The sequence below is a fragment of the Orcinus orca genome, chromosome 8 (genome assembly GCF_937001465.1).
Source record: "Orcinus orca chromosome 8, mOrcOrc1.1, whole genome shotgun sequence".
NCBI lineage: Eukaryota > Metazoa > Chordata > Mammalia > Artiodactyla > Delphinidae > Orcinus > Orcinus orca.
Window position 1 is genome coordinate 95512032 of NC_064566.1, and position 17972 is coordinate 95530003.

The 17972-nt window shown below is 45.4% G+C and overlaps 2 protein-coding genes across 10 annotated transcripts; one reads left to right on the forward strand and one right to left on the reverse strand.

The window, feature by feature from the left end:
* The first annotated feature begins 7696 nt into the window (after positions 1–7696).
* Positions 7697–16528, forward strand: CENATAC (centrosomal AT-AC splicing factor). Of its 9 annotated transcripts, XM_033434454.2 has the most exons (11): positions 7697–7862; positions 8005–8168; positions 8585–8683; positions 12058–12124; positions 12212–12274; positions 12620–12684; positions 12837–12945; positions 13949–13979; positions 15558–15647; positions 15720–15852; positions 15936–16528. In XM_033434454.2, exons 1-11 carry the CDS (start codon positions 7743–7745, stop codon positions 15997–15999), a joined length of 1005 nt encoding a protein of 334 aa, XP_033290345.1. In that variant the 5' UTR covers positions 7697–7742; the 3' UTR covers positions 16000–16528. The 9 variants fall into 9 exon arrangements, 8 of the variants coding, with proteins under 8 accessions (XP_033290345.1, XP_033290342.1, XP_033290340.1 ...); XM_033434451.2 differs by having other exon boundaries at positions 12212–12302; positions 12620–12945; XM_033434449.2 differs by having other exon boundaries at positions 12212–12302; positions 12620–12945; positions 15558–15852.
* On the reverse strand, positions 16105–17941 carry RPS25 (ribosomal protein S25). Its single transcript, XM_004273319.3, has 5 exons — positions 17807–17941; positions 17469–17564; positions 16736–16919; positions 16248–16346; positions 16105–16155 (listed from the first exon to the last, which is right to left on the reverse strand). Exons 1-4 carry the CDS (start codon positions 17807–17809, stop codon positions 16252–16254), a joined length of 378 nt encoding a protein of 125 aa, XP_004273367.1. The 5' UTR covers positions 17810–17941; the 3' UTR covers positions 16105–16155; positions 16248–16251.
* Positions 17942–17972: the final 31 nt, after the last annotated feature.

The window sequence follows — 17972 nt, forward strand, 5'->3', positions numbered from 1 at the left end:
TGGGCATCGCTACTCCCCGGAGGTAGCAGTGGGTGGTGTGTGAGTCTCAAGAAGGGCACTGGCTCTCAGCTCTGATGTCGCTGCTCCTGCATCCTCGTTCTAGGAGAACCTGCCTCAGGCAGCCACTTGCTCTTCAAGCTTGAGTGTCTTGATCAGGAAAATGAGTTAATGATGGCTCTTTCTTTTTAAAATTTTTATTTATTTTTATTGTTTTTGGACACACAGCATGGCATGTGGCGTCTTAGTACCCCTACCAGGGATTGAACCCGCGCCCCCTGCGGTGGAAGCGTGGAGTCTTAACCACTGGACTGCCAGGGAAGTCCCTGATGGCTCTTTCTTAGTACTGTACCAGCATGGAGATGGGGGGGATGGAGTAGAGTGCTTCATACCAAACCTGGCTCCCAGTTCTAAATAAACAGTAGCTGTGTTTTTGCTTCTTGTGATGTCTAGTTAGGACCCGCCTCCTTCCTCCAGGATGCTGGTGGACTAGTAATGGCCTGGATTTACTTTCAGTACTTGGCAACTCTCAGTGGGAGCCGGGACCTTGCTCCATCTCTGACTCTCCGCTCTGCTCCCACTCAGCAGATGACCTGTCATCTCTCACTGTATCTTCTTTAGCACAGTTTTCTTAACATTTCTAAACTTGTTTCTTTTGCATGCAAATTGGGGATAATAAAAGTACACACAGATTTGATTTGGGAACTAAATAGGACAATGGAAAGTGTGTAGTCCTGTGTCTGGCATATTAACATTGAGTGCTTACAATTGGACCAGACATCATTCTAAGTGCATTTGCAGGTTTAATCCATATAGAGGCCTTAAGGAGTAGGTACTGTTATTCTTCTCAGGTAGTTGAGTGTGATAGCTATTTAAGGAGTTGCCTTCATTTCTGTCCACTTATTCAGCCCTTAATCCCTTGCAGTCTATAGCACTATAAAATCAGACTGCCTCCTCCCTAGTCTCTGAAACATGGTATTCCTGAAAAGCATGGCCCATGCCCTATCTGACCAAAATCTTTACCTTTGAAGAAAGGCCCCGGTTCATCTGCTTGGTTTGCACATTTTTGGTAACAGACATGCAGTCTCGCCCTGGTCACTTGTCCATCACCACAGCCACCTCTGCTCTACCGGCTCCAGCTTTGCATTCATTCTGGAATATGCACCCAAAGCAGCGCTAGGCCAGGGGCTCTCACTGGCCCTGTGGTTGCCGCAAGGATGTGGGGGATTGGCAGGCCCAGGAGTGTCAAGTGTCAGTGCAGGAGGCAGTGTCTCACTTTAAAGAGCTGAGCCTCATACCAAAGGCCATTGAGAATGAGCTGAGCCAAGAACCTAACCCGGTTTTACACCTAAGCAGAAAGTATTTGTTGTGTTGTTTTATTATATACTAAATTTTCCAGGAATGCAACTCTTATGTAAAGTGAAGGAAGACTGTACTTTTTTTAGTTTGGAAGTTTTCTGAGAGTTGTTTGCCATTTCGGAAAATCACTTCACTGACAGCAAAGTTGCTCTGGTATTTAACTCACCAATACCACATGCCTGTATTGGTCTGTTTGTATTTGTTGTAATCATCGGGATTCTACATGTATAAACAAATATTTAGCTATTTCAAGGTAGCCAATATACAGAAAAAAGTATTTTCAGGACTGCCCTGGTGGCACAGTGGTTAAGACTCTGCACTCGCAATGCAGGGGGCCCGGGTTTGATCCCTGGTCAGGGAACTAGATCCCACATGCATGCTACAACTAAGGAGCCAGCGAGCCACAGCTAAAACCTGGTGCAAACTAATTAACTAATAAATTAAAAAATCAGAATAGCTCTATATCTATTTTTTTAAGTATTTCAATAATCATTTGAATGACATCTCTTTAAGCTATTCACAATAAGTATCTACAATTTTTTAACTGTCTCATATTTTCAAATATAGTTTATCGGACTTCCCTGGCAGCGCAGTGGTTAAAAATCCACCTGCCAATGCAGGGGACATGGATTTGAGCCCTGGTCTGGGAAGATCCCACATGCCATGGAGCAACTCAGCCTGTGTGCCACAACTACTGAGCCTGCGCACTACAGCCCGTGAGCCACAACTACTGAAGCCCGCGTGCCTAAAGCCCGTGCTCCACAACAAGAGAAGCCACCTCAATGAGAAGCCCGCGCACCGCAATGAAGAGTAGCCCCCGCTCGATGCAACCACAGCCATGTGCAGCAACGAAGACCCGACACAGCCAAAAATAAATAAATAAATTTATAAAAAAGAATATATATATAGTTTATCCACTAGAATACATTTTTATACATTTCTCTCCCTTTATTTTTCTGTTGTATTACCATTAGAGCATTACAGTTTGATTTTTTTTTTAATTGTATGTGTAGGTAGGTTATTTTATCAGTATGGTTCATTTCAGGATGGTAAAGACGGTCTTACAGAGTATTTGCTCCATTCCTAGGGTGTTAAGGCTGATGAAGTAGAAAACCACCAAACCAAGCAACGTATAAGATATAGTCCCTGGGGCTTCCCTGGTGGTGCAGTGGTTGAGAGTCCACCTGCCGATGCAGGGGATACGGGCTCATGCCCTGGTCTGGGAAGATCCCACGTGCCGCTGAGGGGCTGGGCCCGTGAGCCATGGCCACTGAGCCTGCGCATCCGGAGCCTGTGCTCCGCAACAGGAGAGGCCACAACAGTGAGAGGCCCGTGTACCACAGAAAAAAAAAAAAAAAAAAAGATATAGTTCCTGTCCCAGAGGCGCTCATCCCCAGTGACCTTGGCAACCAGTGAGGACAATACAATGGAATAAGTCCCGTTCATGTCCAAACCCCAGAGCCTAGCATGGGGCCCATTAGGTAGTTAGAATGCTCTGTTTGCTAGGACTTGTCACTAGTAACTTCCCTAACAGGCAGATTCCTTGTTCTCTGGAAGCACAGAGAAGAGGGCAATTAGCGTGAGAGGAACTGGGGAAGACTTCTCACAGGAGAAGTTAGTACGGGGTCTTTTTTCCAGGTCTGGAAAACAACAGCTAGCTCTTCTCCGGAAGTGATGTCCCCTGCACTGGCAAGCGGATTCTTAACCACTGTGCCACCAGGGAAGTCCAACTCCCTTTTATTTTTTAAATGATGCTTAGCCACTCATTGAAAGTGGCTTGGAGGGGGCAAACATGGAAGCAGGAAGGCCTGTAAGGAGGTGACTGCAGAATCCAGGTGGCAGTAGAAATGGAGAGAAGCAGCCTGATTTGATGATATAGCTTGGAGGCAGAATCAACACGTCAACAGTATTGACTAGATGCAGGAGGAGAAAATAATGACTCTGAGGTTTTTGGTTTGAATGATTGGATGAATGATGAGGAGGGGAAGCCTGTGTAGGAGCAGCAGGTTTGAGCAGTTTTGTGTTTAGAATGTGTGAGACATCAGGGTGGTTACGTCAAGTTGATAATTGTTGTAAGTCTGGAGTTCAGAAGATAAGCCTGAGCTGAAGACGTAAATACATTTGAGAATCAGGGGGATATAGACAGTATTTAAATCATACTCAAAGTACTGGTGTAGAAAGATATTCATAATACATTTTTAGGGCTAAAAAAACAAACAGTAGCAGAACAGTATGTTCGATATGATTCCAAATGTGACAGAAACTATGTTTATATATATATAAGTATGTTGTCTACACACAGAAAATGTCTTAAAGAAAACAGGTATCAGTAATAGTCATCTTTGGGGATTGGCGGGTGGCAAAAAGATATGGAGGCCAATCCCTTTTTATTTATTTATTTTAAAAATATGTATTTATTTGGCTGTGCTGGGCCTTAGTTGCAGCACGCAGGATCTTTAGTTGCGGCATGCAGACTCTTAGTTGCAGCATGTGGGATATAGTTCCCTGACCAGAGATCGAACCTGGGCCCCAGGCATTGGGAGTGCAGAGTCTTAGCCACTGGACCACCAAGGAAGTCCCCCTTTTTATTTATAGCTTCGGTACAGGTTTTATTTTCTTTTTTAATAAGAAATTACTTTTTAGAATTTTTAAATAAATAAAGCTATCCACTAGCCTGTTTTGTAGTTTGATACTCTAATTGTTAGGGAACCATTGACTGATACCACCCACCTTGGCCAGGCACAATGATAACCACTTGCATGAGTTGTCTCACAACAGGAGTTCCCAATAAGGAACATGGTGCTGCCACCGAAAACTAACCAGGAGAATCTGGGAGGGGCCAAAAGGAGGGAGGAGACGCCAGCCCATAATATTGTCCTACCAAGCTCTCAGAATCCTTTGCACTGGAATCCATCTTGGCTGAGAGATGCATGCGCCACCAGGAAGGACCCTGAGTCAGAGCAAATATAGGCCAAGAAAGATGATTGGCCAGAGACAACCCTGAAAACTAACTCCATTACCATGAAACCTGAGACTGCGAGCCACATGGCAGAGCAGTTCTCCTGGGTTCCCTTACCCTGCTGCTCTCCACCCGGGTGCCCCTTCCCAATAATGTCTTTTGCTTCGTCAGTACATGTGTCTCCTCAGACAATTCATTTCCGAGTGTTAGACAAGAGCCCACTCTTGGGCCCTGGAAGGGGTCTCCCTTCCTGCAACATGATTAGCAGGCTGTTAGCGCACGCTTCTGAGGCTCCTTCCCAGCACAGACTCCCACCCCATGGGCATGTTAACACCAGGGTGCCTGGAGTTTTGATGATTTTAACTTAACTTGACAAATATTCATAGAAGATCCCTTTCTGCTAGTTCTACTGAGTCAGGTATGATCAAGACACAGTCCCTGCACTTGAAGAGCTTTTTAACTATTGAGTTTTCAACTGACTAGACTACTAAACAAAACGACAAGAGGATGAGCAAAGGACCTTGGAATTGAAAAATTAATTCTGCAGGATCCACTCTGGTAGGCTTCACAAAAGGGGTGACATTTCATTCATTCAATCATGAATTGATCTAAGAGCTTATGAATAGATTGAGAGCTTACCATGTTCCAGACAAAGTCACCAGCCTTGTGGAAATTCCATTCTAGTTCATATTTCAGAGCCCTATATAACAGAAAGAACTTATCAGGCAGAGCTGGAAAGAAGTAAATTCTAGGCAGAGGGAACCAAGGGCTGGAGATGCTAAAGTGCATAGGAGCAACAGGACTGCAGGAATATTGCCTGGAGGAGCAATGGGTGGGGGTGGGGGGGAGTGGGGGACACAAGACTGAAAAGGAGGTTAGGAAACTTAGTGTAAAATTCATGTTGTGAAATTTAGATATTTCCTGAAGGCAACTTAAAGACATTAAATTAATCAGGAAAGTCATTTTAGAGACTACCTTAAGACCAGCGTGTGGAGGATAAATGGAGGTGAAATACACCAGACACTTGGAAACCAGTCAGAAAGATTTTACATGAATCTAAGCAAGAAAGGTAGGGAAATGAAATAAGGTATGGTCTATGAGTATAAAAGGAGAACAGATTTTAGACATCTCAGAAATCCAGTAAGACAGCTTGCACAGGGTGGATGTGGGGACTAAGTGAAAGGGAGAATCAAAGATAACTTACTGTAGGGACTTCCCTGATGGCGCAGTGGTTAAGAATCTGCCTGCCAATGCAGGGGACACCGATTCGAGCCCTTCCCTGGTCTGGGAGATCCCACGGGCCACGGAGCAACAAAGCCCGTGCGCCACAACTACTGAGGCTGCACTCTAGAGCCCATGAGACACAATTAGTGAAGCCCGTGCACCTAGAGCCCATGCTCCGCAACGAGAAGCCACTGCAATGAGAAGCCCGTGCACCGCAACGAAGAGTAGCCCCTGCTCGCCGCAACTAGAGAAAGCCTGCACACAGAAACGAAGACCCAACACAGCCAAAAATAAATTAAAATAAGTTAAAAAAAAGATAACTTACCCCAAAACTCCAGGCTTTAGTTTAGTGGCTATCATTCACTGGGAGGATGAAAACGGGATGATCTGAGGAGGAAGAAATTGAGTTCCATTCACACAGTCTAGTTCAGATGGCAGCCGAATGAATACTCAGTAACGGAAGACTTTAGGGAAACAGTTTCAAAAGCCAAATTGCAGAGGGCTGAAAAGTTAGGAGTTTAAGCAGATGGTATAGACTACTCTAAAGCAGCTTTGGGACAAATGACGGAAACAGATGGGATGGTTGGGGTGTGACAGAATGAGAGGTCTTGGTAGGTCAAGTGAAGTAATATGTTGCCGTGAGAGTGTGGTATTCCTGGGATCCAATGGGTAAAGCAAAGTCAAGAGGACCTCAGACCTAGACCACTGATTCTCAAACTTGACTGAGCACCAGAATCACCTGAAGGGCTCATTAAACCACAGATTGCCGGGACCCACTCCGGAGTTTCCTATTCAGTAGGTCTGGGGTGGGGCCCAATAATATGCATTTCTAACAAGCTCCCAGATGCTGCTGACCTGGAGGCCACACTTTAAAGGTTTTTAAATTTTTAAACCTGGCCTAGAGCAAAGCATTCAGTAGCTGGCATACGATGAATAATTTTCCAAGTGAATGGATAAGAGTACTCATATTCAGGAAAGGAGGTCTCCCTGCAGTTAAAGACCAGATGGAAGGTGAGTCCACACAGGAGGATGGAAGACAGTGGTCAGAGTAGAACTTCAGAGTTTGAATTCAGAGAAGGAGCAATTTTTGGTGGACAAGGTCCAGGATTACCCCTGCCAGGGGAGTGATGAGAGGTCAAGGAACTGAGAACCGCAAGGTCATCAAAATACATCACATCTGGCAAAGGCCTGAGTCTAAAGGGAAGCTCTGTCAGGAAGTCAAGGTCTGGAGGGGAGTCTGGCTACTTTCTGGGTCTGAATTCTGTAGAGTTGACTGGATATGCCCACAGACGTTGTAACCCACCCAGGTTAATGCACCAATACAGGTAACAAATGGAAGGGAAGCTGGGGACTTTGTGCCAGCTCTGTTTGCACATCCTATAAGTTAAGGTGTGGGCCAGGCCCCAGGCTTTTTGGAGGGAGTTCTAGGGTGGAGATCACAGTCTGGGGATTTCAGCCCTGGGAGGGAGCAATTCACCTTAGGTGTTAAGGGAGCAGGACAGACAGGAAGGCTGTTGACTCTGGGAGAAATGGCTTATAGAGAATAAAGTTCCACCAGTTTAGCACGTTTACAGATTAAACACGTCTGCTAACCCTCAGCAATGACTCTGCACCCTTTATAGCTTTCCCTTTACAGCTTTCCAGGAGCAACGTTCAGATCACCCCTGTGGGGTATGAGTGTGATTAGGTCATAGATTAGGCCTTCAGCTTGTGTTCCCTACAGCCTGCTGGCAATGCCTCTGCCGCTTTATACCTGTGCAACCTTCCACAAACTTACCTCCTCCTTCACGCCTCAGTTTCCCGCTTGTAAAATGCCAGTAATAACAGGATACCACACAGGGCTATTGTGAAGATTACCTGAGGTAGTTAAGGTAAAGCTCTGGACCCCCACTGAGTACCCTATAAATACTAGTTACGATTTGTTACATTGTCTCTACGGGTCCTTGTCAGTGTCCAGATACGTGCGCTCCTTCCCCTCACCTTTTCCAGCCAGACTGCATTTGGCGGTACTGGCGACGGGCTGGATTTGTGCGCAATGAGGGTTCCCAGAGAAAAACCCGCGCAACCGTAGTAGGACTTGCAGTGGCGCCTGCCGGCCGCTGGGGGCCGCTGGGGCCGCTGGGTTCGCCCCGCCCCTGAGGGGTCAGAGGTCACCAGACGGCGAAGGAGAGGCTGCGCGTCGCGGATCCCCAGTTCTGGGTAAATGGCGCCGGCGGAGCGCTGCCCTGTTTGCCGCCAGACCTTCTTCTGCGGCCGCGGACACGTCTACAGTCGCAAGCACCAGCGGCAGCTGAAGGTGGCTTTGGAGCGGCTTCTGCCTCAGGTGCGGACGGGAGGCTGGAGGAAACCCTGGACAGGACGGGGCGGGAATGGGGGCGGGGCTGTGAGGGCCCGAGGGGGTGGGATCTGGGGGTCCCGCCGGGGTCCTACTTAGCCTCTTCCCCTTGGCACCCTCTCCGCGGCAGGTGGAGGCCGCCCGCAAGGCCGTCCGCGCCGCTCAGGTGGAGCGTTACGTGCCCGAGCACGAGCGGTGCTGCTGGTGCCTGTGCTGCGGCTGTGAGGTGAGGAAACACCTGAGCCACGGAAACCTGACCGTGCTGCATGGGGGGCTGCTGGAGCATCTGGCTAGGTGAGCGCCGGGCCGGGAGCCGCATACAACAGTCGTGTACATTTGTGGGAGGGAGGGTTTAGGGTGGGTGAGAGGAAGAACGCTTTTGTGATTTGATTGAGTCATCTTGTAGGCATTGCCAGCCTTGAGGGTAGCGGGCTTACGGCTGCCATGGTCCCAGTGGTGTTGGTGGTCTAGCTGGGAAGGTCAGCTGGGCAGGTTCAATCAAGGTTCCCTCCCATCACTTCCTCTCAGATTCTCACATTTTTATTGGAAGGGGGAGACTGGAGATCTTGAAGAGACTACTATCAGTATTCTCTCAGCCTTGCCCAGAGACAGAAACCCAGATGTCAGTTTGCATTATTTATCTAATGCCTAGATATCTGTGTAATATTCTGCAATCTATCATTGAGATAACTTGTCCTTTCCATTCTCAGTCCAGAGCACAAGAAAGCAACCAACAGATTCTGGTGGGAGAACAAGGCTGAGTTCCAGATGAAAGAGAAGTTTTTGATCTCCCCCCAGGATTATGCACGGTAAGTCACTACTTCACATGATGAAGTAGCAGAGTGTGGATTCTCTGGGCCTGTGTCAGGTACTGGAGCTTCCTCTACTGCTTGGGAAGTTTAGTAAGGACTTCATTAGTAACCATTGTCTTTGTAGCACTCATTATCCTAGGCACCATATTGGACACAAAAGAAATATGACAGAGTCCTTGAAAGGTTTATAATCTAGTTGGGGGGGGGGATTTACAATGTATTTAGCAAATAGAGAATAGTGTTTAATTAAAACTGACCATAATCAACTACTTAAATGTATGACACAGAAACTACTAAGGTTCTTTAGGAGCAGAAGATGCTTTTTATAGTGTGCAAGAAACTGGTGCTCACCCAGTGCCCACTTTTAATAGTTTTAGACTCTATTTTAACTGGCCTCGGAGGACCCCAAGGAACCGGATTGTAGGAAGCTGGACAGCACAGAGAGGGAGTGAGCCCTGACTGCCTCAGGAAGAGGACTCAGGCAGCCTCACATCATCACTTTTATTGGGACCATATTGAGATTGTGGAGTGTGGAACCCAAGAGGATCCCAAAGCCAAAGTTAAGAAAACACATGGTGTTTGTTATTTCTTTCTACCCAATGTGGAGAATAATGAGGAAATAAGAAATGCCTAAATCCCACCACCTTGCCTTAAAATCTGTGGTTCAGACTGGGAGGAGATAAGAAACTGAGGCCACTCACTCCTCACACCCTGGCTCAGCTCCATATGGTTTTTGGTGGGTGAATAAAGGATAGTTGAGCAGCAAAGGTTATAATTGAGAATTATGAGGATGGACTCTTTGAACTTTTTATTTAAATATAATTTGACTTTTGAGCTTTATAAATTTCAAGCTCACACAAGACAAGGCCAGGCCAAGCCTGACTGATTTGACCAGTAAAGATACAATGAGCCACTTTTATTATTTTTTTAATCTTTTTTTTTTTTAATAAAAAAATTTATTTTTGGCTGCGTCTGGTCTTTGTTGCTGCGCGCAGACTTTCTGTAGTTGCGGCAGGTGGGGGCTACTGTTCATTGCAGTGCATGCACGGGCTTCTCATTGTAGTGGCTTCTCTTGTTGCAGAGCACAGGCTTTAGGTGTGCAGGCTTCAGTAGCTGTGGCTCACAGGCTCTAGAGCACAGGCTCAGTAGTTGTGGCTTAGTTGCTCCGTGGCATGTGGGATCTTCCCGGACCAGGGCTCAAACCCGTGTCCGCGGCATTGGCAGGCGGATTCTTAACCACTGCGCCACCAGGGAAGTCCTAATCATTATTTTAAAAGATTAGTCTTTTTATTTGGCTGCATCGGGTCTTAGTGCCGGCATGCAGGATCTTCATTGCAGCGTGCAGGCTTCTCTCTAGTTCTGGTGCGTGCAGGCTCCAGAGCACGTGGGCACTCTAGTTGTGGCACGTATGGGCTCAGTAGTTGCAGCGTGTGGGCTTAGTTGCCCTGTAGCATGTGGGATCTTAGTTCCCCGACCAGGGATCAAACCCAAGTCCCCTGCATTGGAAGGGGGATTCTTAACCACTGGACCACCAGGAAGGTCCCACAGTGAGCTACTTTTAGGTTCAGGCAGTTTGTTACATAAGCAGTGAAAAGAGTAAGCCCGAAGTGCCAGCCTCCCAGGTTGTCCAACACACCCAAAAGGACCATACTGATACAAACAGGGCTGGGTGACTGCAGTGTGAGCTGTGCGATACTTTTGCTGGGGAGCCAAGTCTAGACTGCAGCTACGTGCTTTTATATCTACAGCTCAAATCTGAGAGCACAAAGTCCCATACCCCATCAGAACTGGGAGTTGATGAGAAACTGTTTCATAATGGTCTCCCATGAGAGATAGGGAGACGAGTGGGAGATGGCCTCCTAGCAGTTCCTTTCAGGCCTCCTGTCCTCTTGTGTTCCAGGAGGATCACGCAGACCTTCAGCCAAAACTCTGATAAGCTGCAGTTCAAGGCTTTGCCTGTAAGGATACGTGCAAGGCTGCCAGGGCACCTTGATAGAGCCATTCCCCTACATAAATGTTTTACATATTAAAATTAGGCAAAAAGGCTATAAGCTCGTGTGCGGTGGTGGAGTCGGCAGAGTAGTCGGCAGCGGCTGCAGCAAGAGTTTGGCGACATGTCTCACACCATTTTGCTGGTACAGCCTACCAAGAGGCCAGAAGGCAGAACTTATGCTATGAATCTGAATGAATGCATGGAAGGTGTTTGTATAATGTACGAAGAACATCTGAAGAGAGTGAATCCCAGCAGCCCCTCTGTCACGTATGGTATCAGTTATTTGATTTTATTGATGACCTGGAAGACCTCAGCTGCCTTGTTTACCGAGCTGATACCCAGACATACCAGCCTTATAACAAAGACTGGATTAGATTTATACATAGCTCCTTCATCAAATAGTTGAGTTTGGAAGCATTAGGGGGATGGGGGTGGGCTTGGAACACAGGTGTGTACAGAGTGATGTAGAAGAAGTTTTTATTATAGTAATCCAGTTTCCATTTTGGTATACGCTGGCCAGGGTTGAATGTATTAGATGAAATGTGAGGATCTTGTTCAATCTGAAACCCCTTTTGCCCCCTTCTCCCCCTCCCTTTTTAACTTAAAACATTTTTATGATGATTTAGATGGAAGTTGGTTTTTGTCAGTTACTGTTGGTTCCAGTCCTTCAAACTGTTCGTATCTGAACATTCACTGTACTAATAACCCTTCTTCAAATCGGGGTGGGGGGTGGTGACGCAGTTTAGTTATGTCCTCAAGACAAAGTCTTAGTGAAAATCAAAGAAATGTTCTCTAGTTATATTTTCAAAAAATAATAATTAGGCAAACAAAGACAGTTATATTAATTATGTATCAATTGATAACGATGAAAGAATAAGAATTCAAGTAACATTTGAACACAAAAATCTGACTGTACACCCTTAGGTTTTCTGAGGACTAATGAACTGCAAAGAAACCTTGAGCTTTGCTTAGTCTTATTGCTGATAGCAGCATTGATGTTATTCAGATACCTTTGTATTGTAGGATAAAAACAACTGCAAATATATTGTTGTCCCAAATATGGGACAATTTGGACATCAAGAAAGGGAAATTGATTTTCTTAAGTATGGTAATGGTTTCATAGGCTGTTCCTGTTCCCAGGAGATGTATGCTGAAAAATTTAGAATTAAGTCTCATGTTCTTGGCAGAAAGGCAATGTGTTTATAAGCAAACTGGAGCCAGTATGGCAAAATGTTTACAGTGAATCTGGGGGAGAGGTACATGGGTGTTCATTGTACTATTTTGTTTCTGGGAGTTTGACACTACCCAAAATTCAGAGAAAAACGATCTACTGAGGATCTTTTCACAACTGACCGGGACTTGCCCTTTTTCTTTTTAGATTCAAGAAGTCCATGGTGAAAAGTCTGGATTCCTATGAGGAAAAAGAGGATGAAGTGATTAAAGAAGTGAGTTAAAGGAAAGGCCTCTGAAGGACCCAGGCCCCCCCCCCCCCCCACCATTTTGTACCTATCTAAGCAGCCTCTCCCCCACAGATGGCAGCTCAGATCCGTGAGGTGGAGCACAGCCGGCAGGAGGTTGTTCGGTCTGTCTTAGAGGTTGGTTTCCCTCGGAGGAGCCAGAGCAGTATCCAAATCCACTGATTCCTGCTTCTCCCAGGTCCAACATTTCACCTACCAGCTCTTCTTATGAGAATTCATGGACTCCATGCTTTACCTGCTCGGCTTGAATTCCCTTACCTGCCTACCAGGGTGCAGGCCTTTGTCAGTGGAGATGATGTGGGCCAGGCTGGGGGAGGGAGGCAGGGAGGGAGGGAGGGAAGTTTGCAAGATATGGGCAGTACCCTCAATATGTCAATTTGTTTACTTCTGGAGGGTGGGAGCATGGCCTAGGCAAATTCTTAAGCATCCTAGACACAATTATTTTTCCTGAATCAAACTCAGCCTCAGACAGTGCCAGACCCAGAAGAGGGCTCTTCGGCACCTGGAAGCTGGAAAGGGACAAACAGGTAAGACTGTTAGGAAACCTCTTATTGGGAGTTCTGACATCTCCTAGAACATTCTGTAACTTTGGCTGGGAAAAGGGAACAAATGTCATCTTTGCTATCCTCATGGCTCAAGGACCTTGTCTGCCAGCCTGGCTCCTGTTTGTCTTTTTCAGCCAAGTAGCCTCCACCTCACAGCAGCCCTCATATGTGGACCTGCCACCAGCCCCGGAGCTTGACTGGATGGAGACAGGACAACCGCTGACATTCATTGGCCATCATCAGGTACAATGGATACGAAAGTTGGGAAAGGGCCAGTGCCCCCTCAGTTCCCAGGACACCCATCTCTCCTGGCTTTTCTGTGTATTCTGGCCATTCCTGTCTTAGCAGGCTTTTCCCTCTTGCTGCCCTGTCCCATAGTATCATGTTCTTAGACTTTTTTGTCACCCTCCATGGTGATCTTATCCACACACTGCCCCAGTTGCCACATAGAAGTACCAACTCCTAAATCTCATCCTGTGCAGAATCCACAGTTCCAGCTCAATACGGGACATTTATAGATACCCCACAGGTACCTGAAGCTAACCCCTACCACTCCTGTGTTTCCATTAACTGTAGATGCAGATTCTTATCTCCTCCTTTCTTTCATTTTTCACATTCCCTCAATGAGCATGTCTTATCTATTTTATCTCCTGAATACAAGCTGGTCTCTATTCCACCTTGGAACAATTCCTACTACTGCAATCTTGTCCCAAACACAACAGAAAATAATCGCATCACCTGCTATCTTACATTCTATCCTCCAGCTGCACTGTGCTCCTCCTTGCTTTTGAACATGTAATTGCCATTGTCTTAAATGATATGCTTTCCTTCCCTCACCATCTACTTAACCCTCACCTTCCTTCAGCTCTTAGCTTGAATGTCACTTTTTCATGGAAAACTGTTATAAATGTATGTAGCCCCATGTAAAAAGCTGTGAATGTAATTTGTGTAATTCATACTTCTCTTTCCCAGTAGTATGTATGCTCTGTAAGAAAAGGGTTTCGTTTACCTAACATCTAGTAGGCACTTATTTTTGGACATCTCTGCTACTAAGACCTTGAGTCTGGTGAGGGCAAGACTGTCTTTCAGTGATTTGCTGTGCTCTGTAAGATTTAACATCAACCCAGTGCAGAACTAGCATCATGGCAGTGGTTCCATCCACCTCCAGTAAAATTTCTTCCTCTAGGCTATGAGTATCCTATCATCTCTTGGCTTTCTTATGATTTTTTCCCATTTCCAACTACAGGATACACCAGGAATTGGTAACATCCACTCAGGTAAGACCCATGGCAATGTTTCTCAAACTGTAAGCTTTTTTTTTTTTTTTTAAAGAATAAAGTTGATTAAGATACAGCAGTGAACTTGGGATCTTTGAGACACACCTGAGTTCTAGGCCTTTCACTGGTAGAAGGGTATCGAAGACACATATGTCAAATGTGTCTGAGTAACTCAGGAAAGTAACAGATGTACATTCACCTGTTTACCGGATTTTTTTTTTTAAACTTTCAGATCTAAGGTGTTTTAAACTTAGAAAATGTCAGACATGGTAATTCTTATAAGGGTTTTTTGTTCAACCACTATATGAGTGTGTGTTAAAGTGTTTTTTAAAATAATACACTTAATAGTGAAAATAAAGAGTATAAACAACAAGGTCCTACTGTATAGCAGAGGGAACTATAATATCCTGTGATAAACTATTATGGAAAAGAATATGAAAAAGCATACATATATAACTGAGTCGCTTTGCTGTACAGCAGAAATTAACACATTGTAAATCAACTATACTTCAATAAAATAAATTTTAAAAATAAAACTCATTGCAACTGAGGGCCAGAGAAGTCTCTATACCGTACACAGTGCCCACCATGGCATTAGCCATGCTACAGCCACTCGTCTCCTTGTATTTCAACTAAGGGAAAAAGTACTTTGCTTGAAAAATGGAAGATTACGAACTTTAGCATAACAACGTTTTTCCAAAGTAAAGCAGCATCTGATGAAGGATGTGTATTCTCAATATATGAAAACCTCTCAACACTCAGTAAAGGCATATAAAAAGATGCTCATCAAAATGGCTGAAACTAGGACTTCCTTGGCGGTCCAGTGGTTAAGGCTCCGCACTCTCAATGCAGGGAGCACGGATTTAATCCCTGGTCAGGGAACAATACCACATGCCACATGGCGTGGCCAAAGAATTAAAAAAGGCTAAAGACTGACCATTTATATATGCAGGAACTCTCATGCACTGCTGGTGGGGACGCAAAATGGCATCACTACTTTGGAAAACAGTCTGGCAGTTTCTTTAAAAGTTGAAAAAAATCCCAATGTGCCTCAGCCAATGAACACTTCAAAAAATACTCAATAACGAAGGAACGATTGAAAACACGCGTAACACAAAAACCTCAAAGTAACTATGCTAAAAGGTACACAAGGGTACATAATATATGCCATTTATACATTATGGAAAACGCAAACTAACCTATAGCAACAGAAAGCACACCAGTGGCTGCCTGGGAAGAGGGGTATAAGGGAAGTGTGCTAGAAAATATTTTAAAGGGGCACAAGGATACATGGTGGTGGTGATTTCATCCCAGACACTTCAAATTGCACACTTTAAATGTGTGTAGTTTTTCAGGCATGTATTGCTGTATTAATACAGCTATTAAGTATCAGCACCTTTTAAATTAGCCTAGGCCCCTCAACTTCCCATGGTCCAGAATTCCTGGGTTTTGTTTACAAACATTTATAATTTTCAATTAGGTAGGAACTTATAGCTAGCTATGTTCCACAACAGCCTGAAGGTTAAAAACTTTTTTTTAAGTGCTTTCATTTCTGCTTAAAGGGTCTTCCTTTTCCAGGTGCCACACCTCCCTGGATGGTCCAAGATGAGGACTGTAGCTCTGGGAACCAACAAATAGGACCCTCCTATGAAGAGTTTCTCAAAGAAAGTAAGTTAACTAATTCAGAAATGGTGATGGGTTCTTTAAGTCTTCCTACTCACGTAAAACTGCTTATTGTAGAGGAAAAACAGAAATTGAAGAAACTCCCACCAGACAGAGTTGGGGCCAACTTTGATCATAACTCCAGTACCGGTGCAGGCTGGCTGCCCTCTTTTGGCCGGGTCTGGAATAATGGACGCCGCTGGCAATCCAGGTATGGGCCCAGTGTCCGGACCCCAACCCACTCCCCCTTGGAGATCTCACCCTTCGTCCTGCTAACCCTTCATTTCCTTTCAGGCATCAATTCAAAACTGAAGCCGCAGCAAGAAACAAACAGCAGTCACATAAAAAGAAAAGTTAATGGTTTCCTAATACATTTTCAACCACCATAATGCTCAAAACCAAATCAACAAGCCGATACCTATTATCCTTTGTAACTGCCTTTCTTAGGAAACAGACACGCCCATTTATTTGATTTAATAAAGTTTTATTTTTCCAAATATACAGCTGGTGGGACCTGTAAAAAAAAAAAATTCAAGAATCAGAACTATAGAGCCTTGTGAAGGGATGCATACTTCCTACACCATGAACCCCTGGGTTCTTGCTCACCTGTTCATGCATCTTCACCAGCAGCTGGAGCATCTCCACCCTTAGTATTTCTGGTGTAAATTACTTGAGCTCTGTGCTTTGAAACCAGTTTAATAAGTCCTATAAAGAAAGCATAAAATTTTCACACAATAGTACTATGAAATACTTAATAAGACACTAGAAATATCTGTTTTATATTCCATCCCAAAAGAGAAATGCTGAATTTAAGCATGAGTTTAGGAGGCATGCCTACATTTCTTGGTTATAATCTAATTTGACTTACCCTTTTAAAACAAGGGACTGACCACCTGCTCTTGGGATGGCCACCTTCACAGCACTTCACTATAACTTGAAAATCACTGTTTCCATTATTGGGCACTAACCAATAACCTAGATAACATGTTAGAATTACATTACTAACAACCACCTATTGCATTTAAGATGGCTAGCACGGTCAGGCCAATTTAAGGTGCAAAAGCATACAAATCAGTACATCACACCCCTCTCACCTTTACTAAGCAGCTCCTGCAAGGCTGCCCTGGCCAGGGAGCCACGAATCTTCAGTCTCTCAGAGACGACAGCTGGAGTTATAAGCTTATAGTTGGGAACTTCTTTACAGAGTTTGTCATATGTTGCTTTGTCAAACAAGACTAGGTTATTGAGCTTGTCCCGAACTTTGCCTTTGGACCACTTCTGCTCACCAAAAAAAAAAAAAAAAAATCAGTGCTCCAGTTCTTCCCTCCTCTGGAACAACCTGCCTCAAAGAACTGTTACTTGGTTGTACGGCTATACTGAGAGAGTGGCTCTATTCCTTGGCCTGCAGAAATCTATGAAATGCAGAATTTGCAGAAACTCTGCAAATTAAGATTCAAATAATTAGAAAGCCAGAATTCAAAGCAAAAAGAAACCCTGGTTGTCGTTAAGGGCATCAAAGACACATCTGGTTGGGGGCGGGGGGGGGGAACCTATTATTGAGACTTTCGGATACTGACTGAGCCCCACGGAACCAACTAAAATAACTACGTGCTGCGTATCCAAATAAATGCTCTGTACACATCTAATTGCCAAACAGCGTATATGACCCCAAATAACGAAAAAACAGAATGCTGATAACAGCATAAGCTGTAATAACCTGACTCTAGACCCCACAACCTTACAAGCCATCTACTAGGTGTCACTTAATATATCGATAAGGTACGGGGGCCCGCAGCCTCCCTCAACGTTCAAGCGACTGACTCCTACCTTCTTTTTGGCCTTGCCCCCAGACTTGTTCACTGGGTCTTTGTCTTTCTTGGCCGACTTTCCGGCATCTTTCTTCTTCTTGTCATCCTTGGGCGGCTACAGAAGAAAAGCGGGAATACTGCCAGGTCTCAAGGCAGCCCCACGCTCCCCCTACCCCTGCGCTCCACCTCAACCCCCGCCCAGACTCCACTGACGGAGCACATGGGGGAAGCAATAGCCCGCCCGCCTCGACACGCGGCCCGGCAGTTCTGGGAGCCCTCCTCCGATGCCGCCCCAAATGCGCGCCGGCACCGCCGGCTCCCGAAACCACGCCGGCTGTCCCCAAACAGAGCTCTCACCATAGCGAAGCCGGGAGAGCAACTGCTACCACCTCGCCTCCCTAAGATGTCGGACAAAAAGGAAGTGCGTCTCGCGAAGAAGCCCAGAAACCTCCGCCTGCACCGAGTGCTTCCGGGGTAAGGGGCGGGACCGCGCGGAGGAAGTCGGGAGGGGCAGGCCTGACTC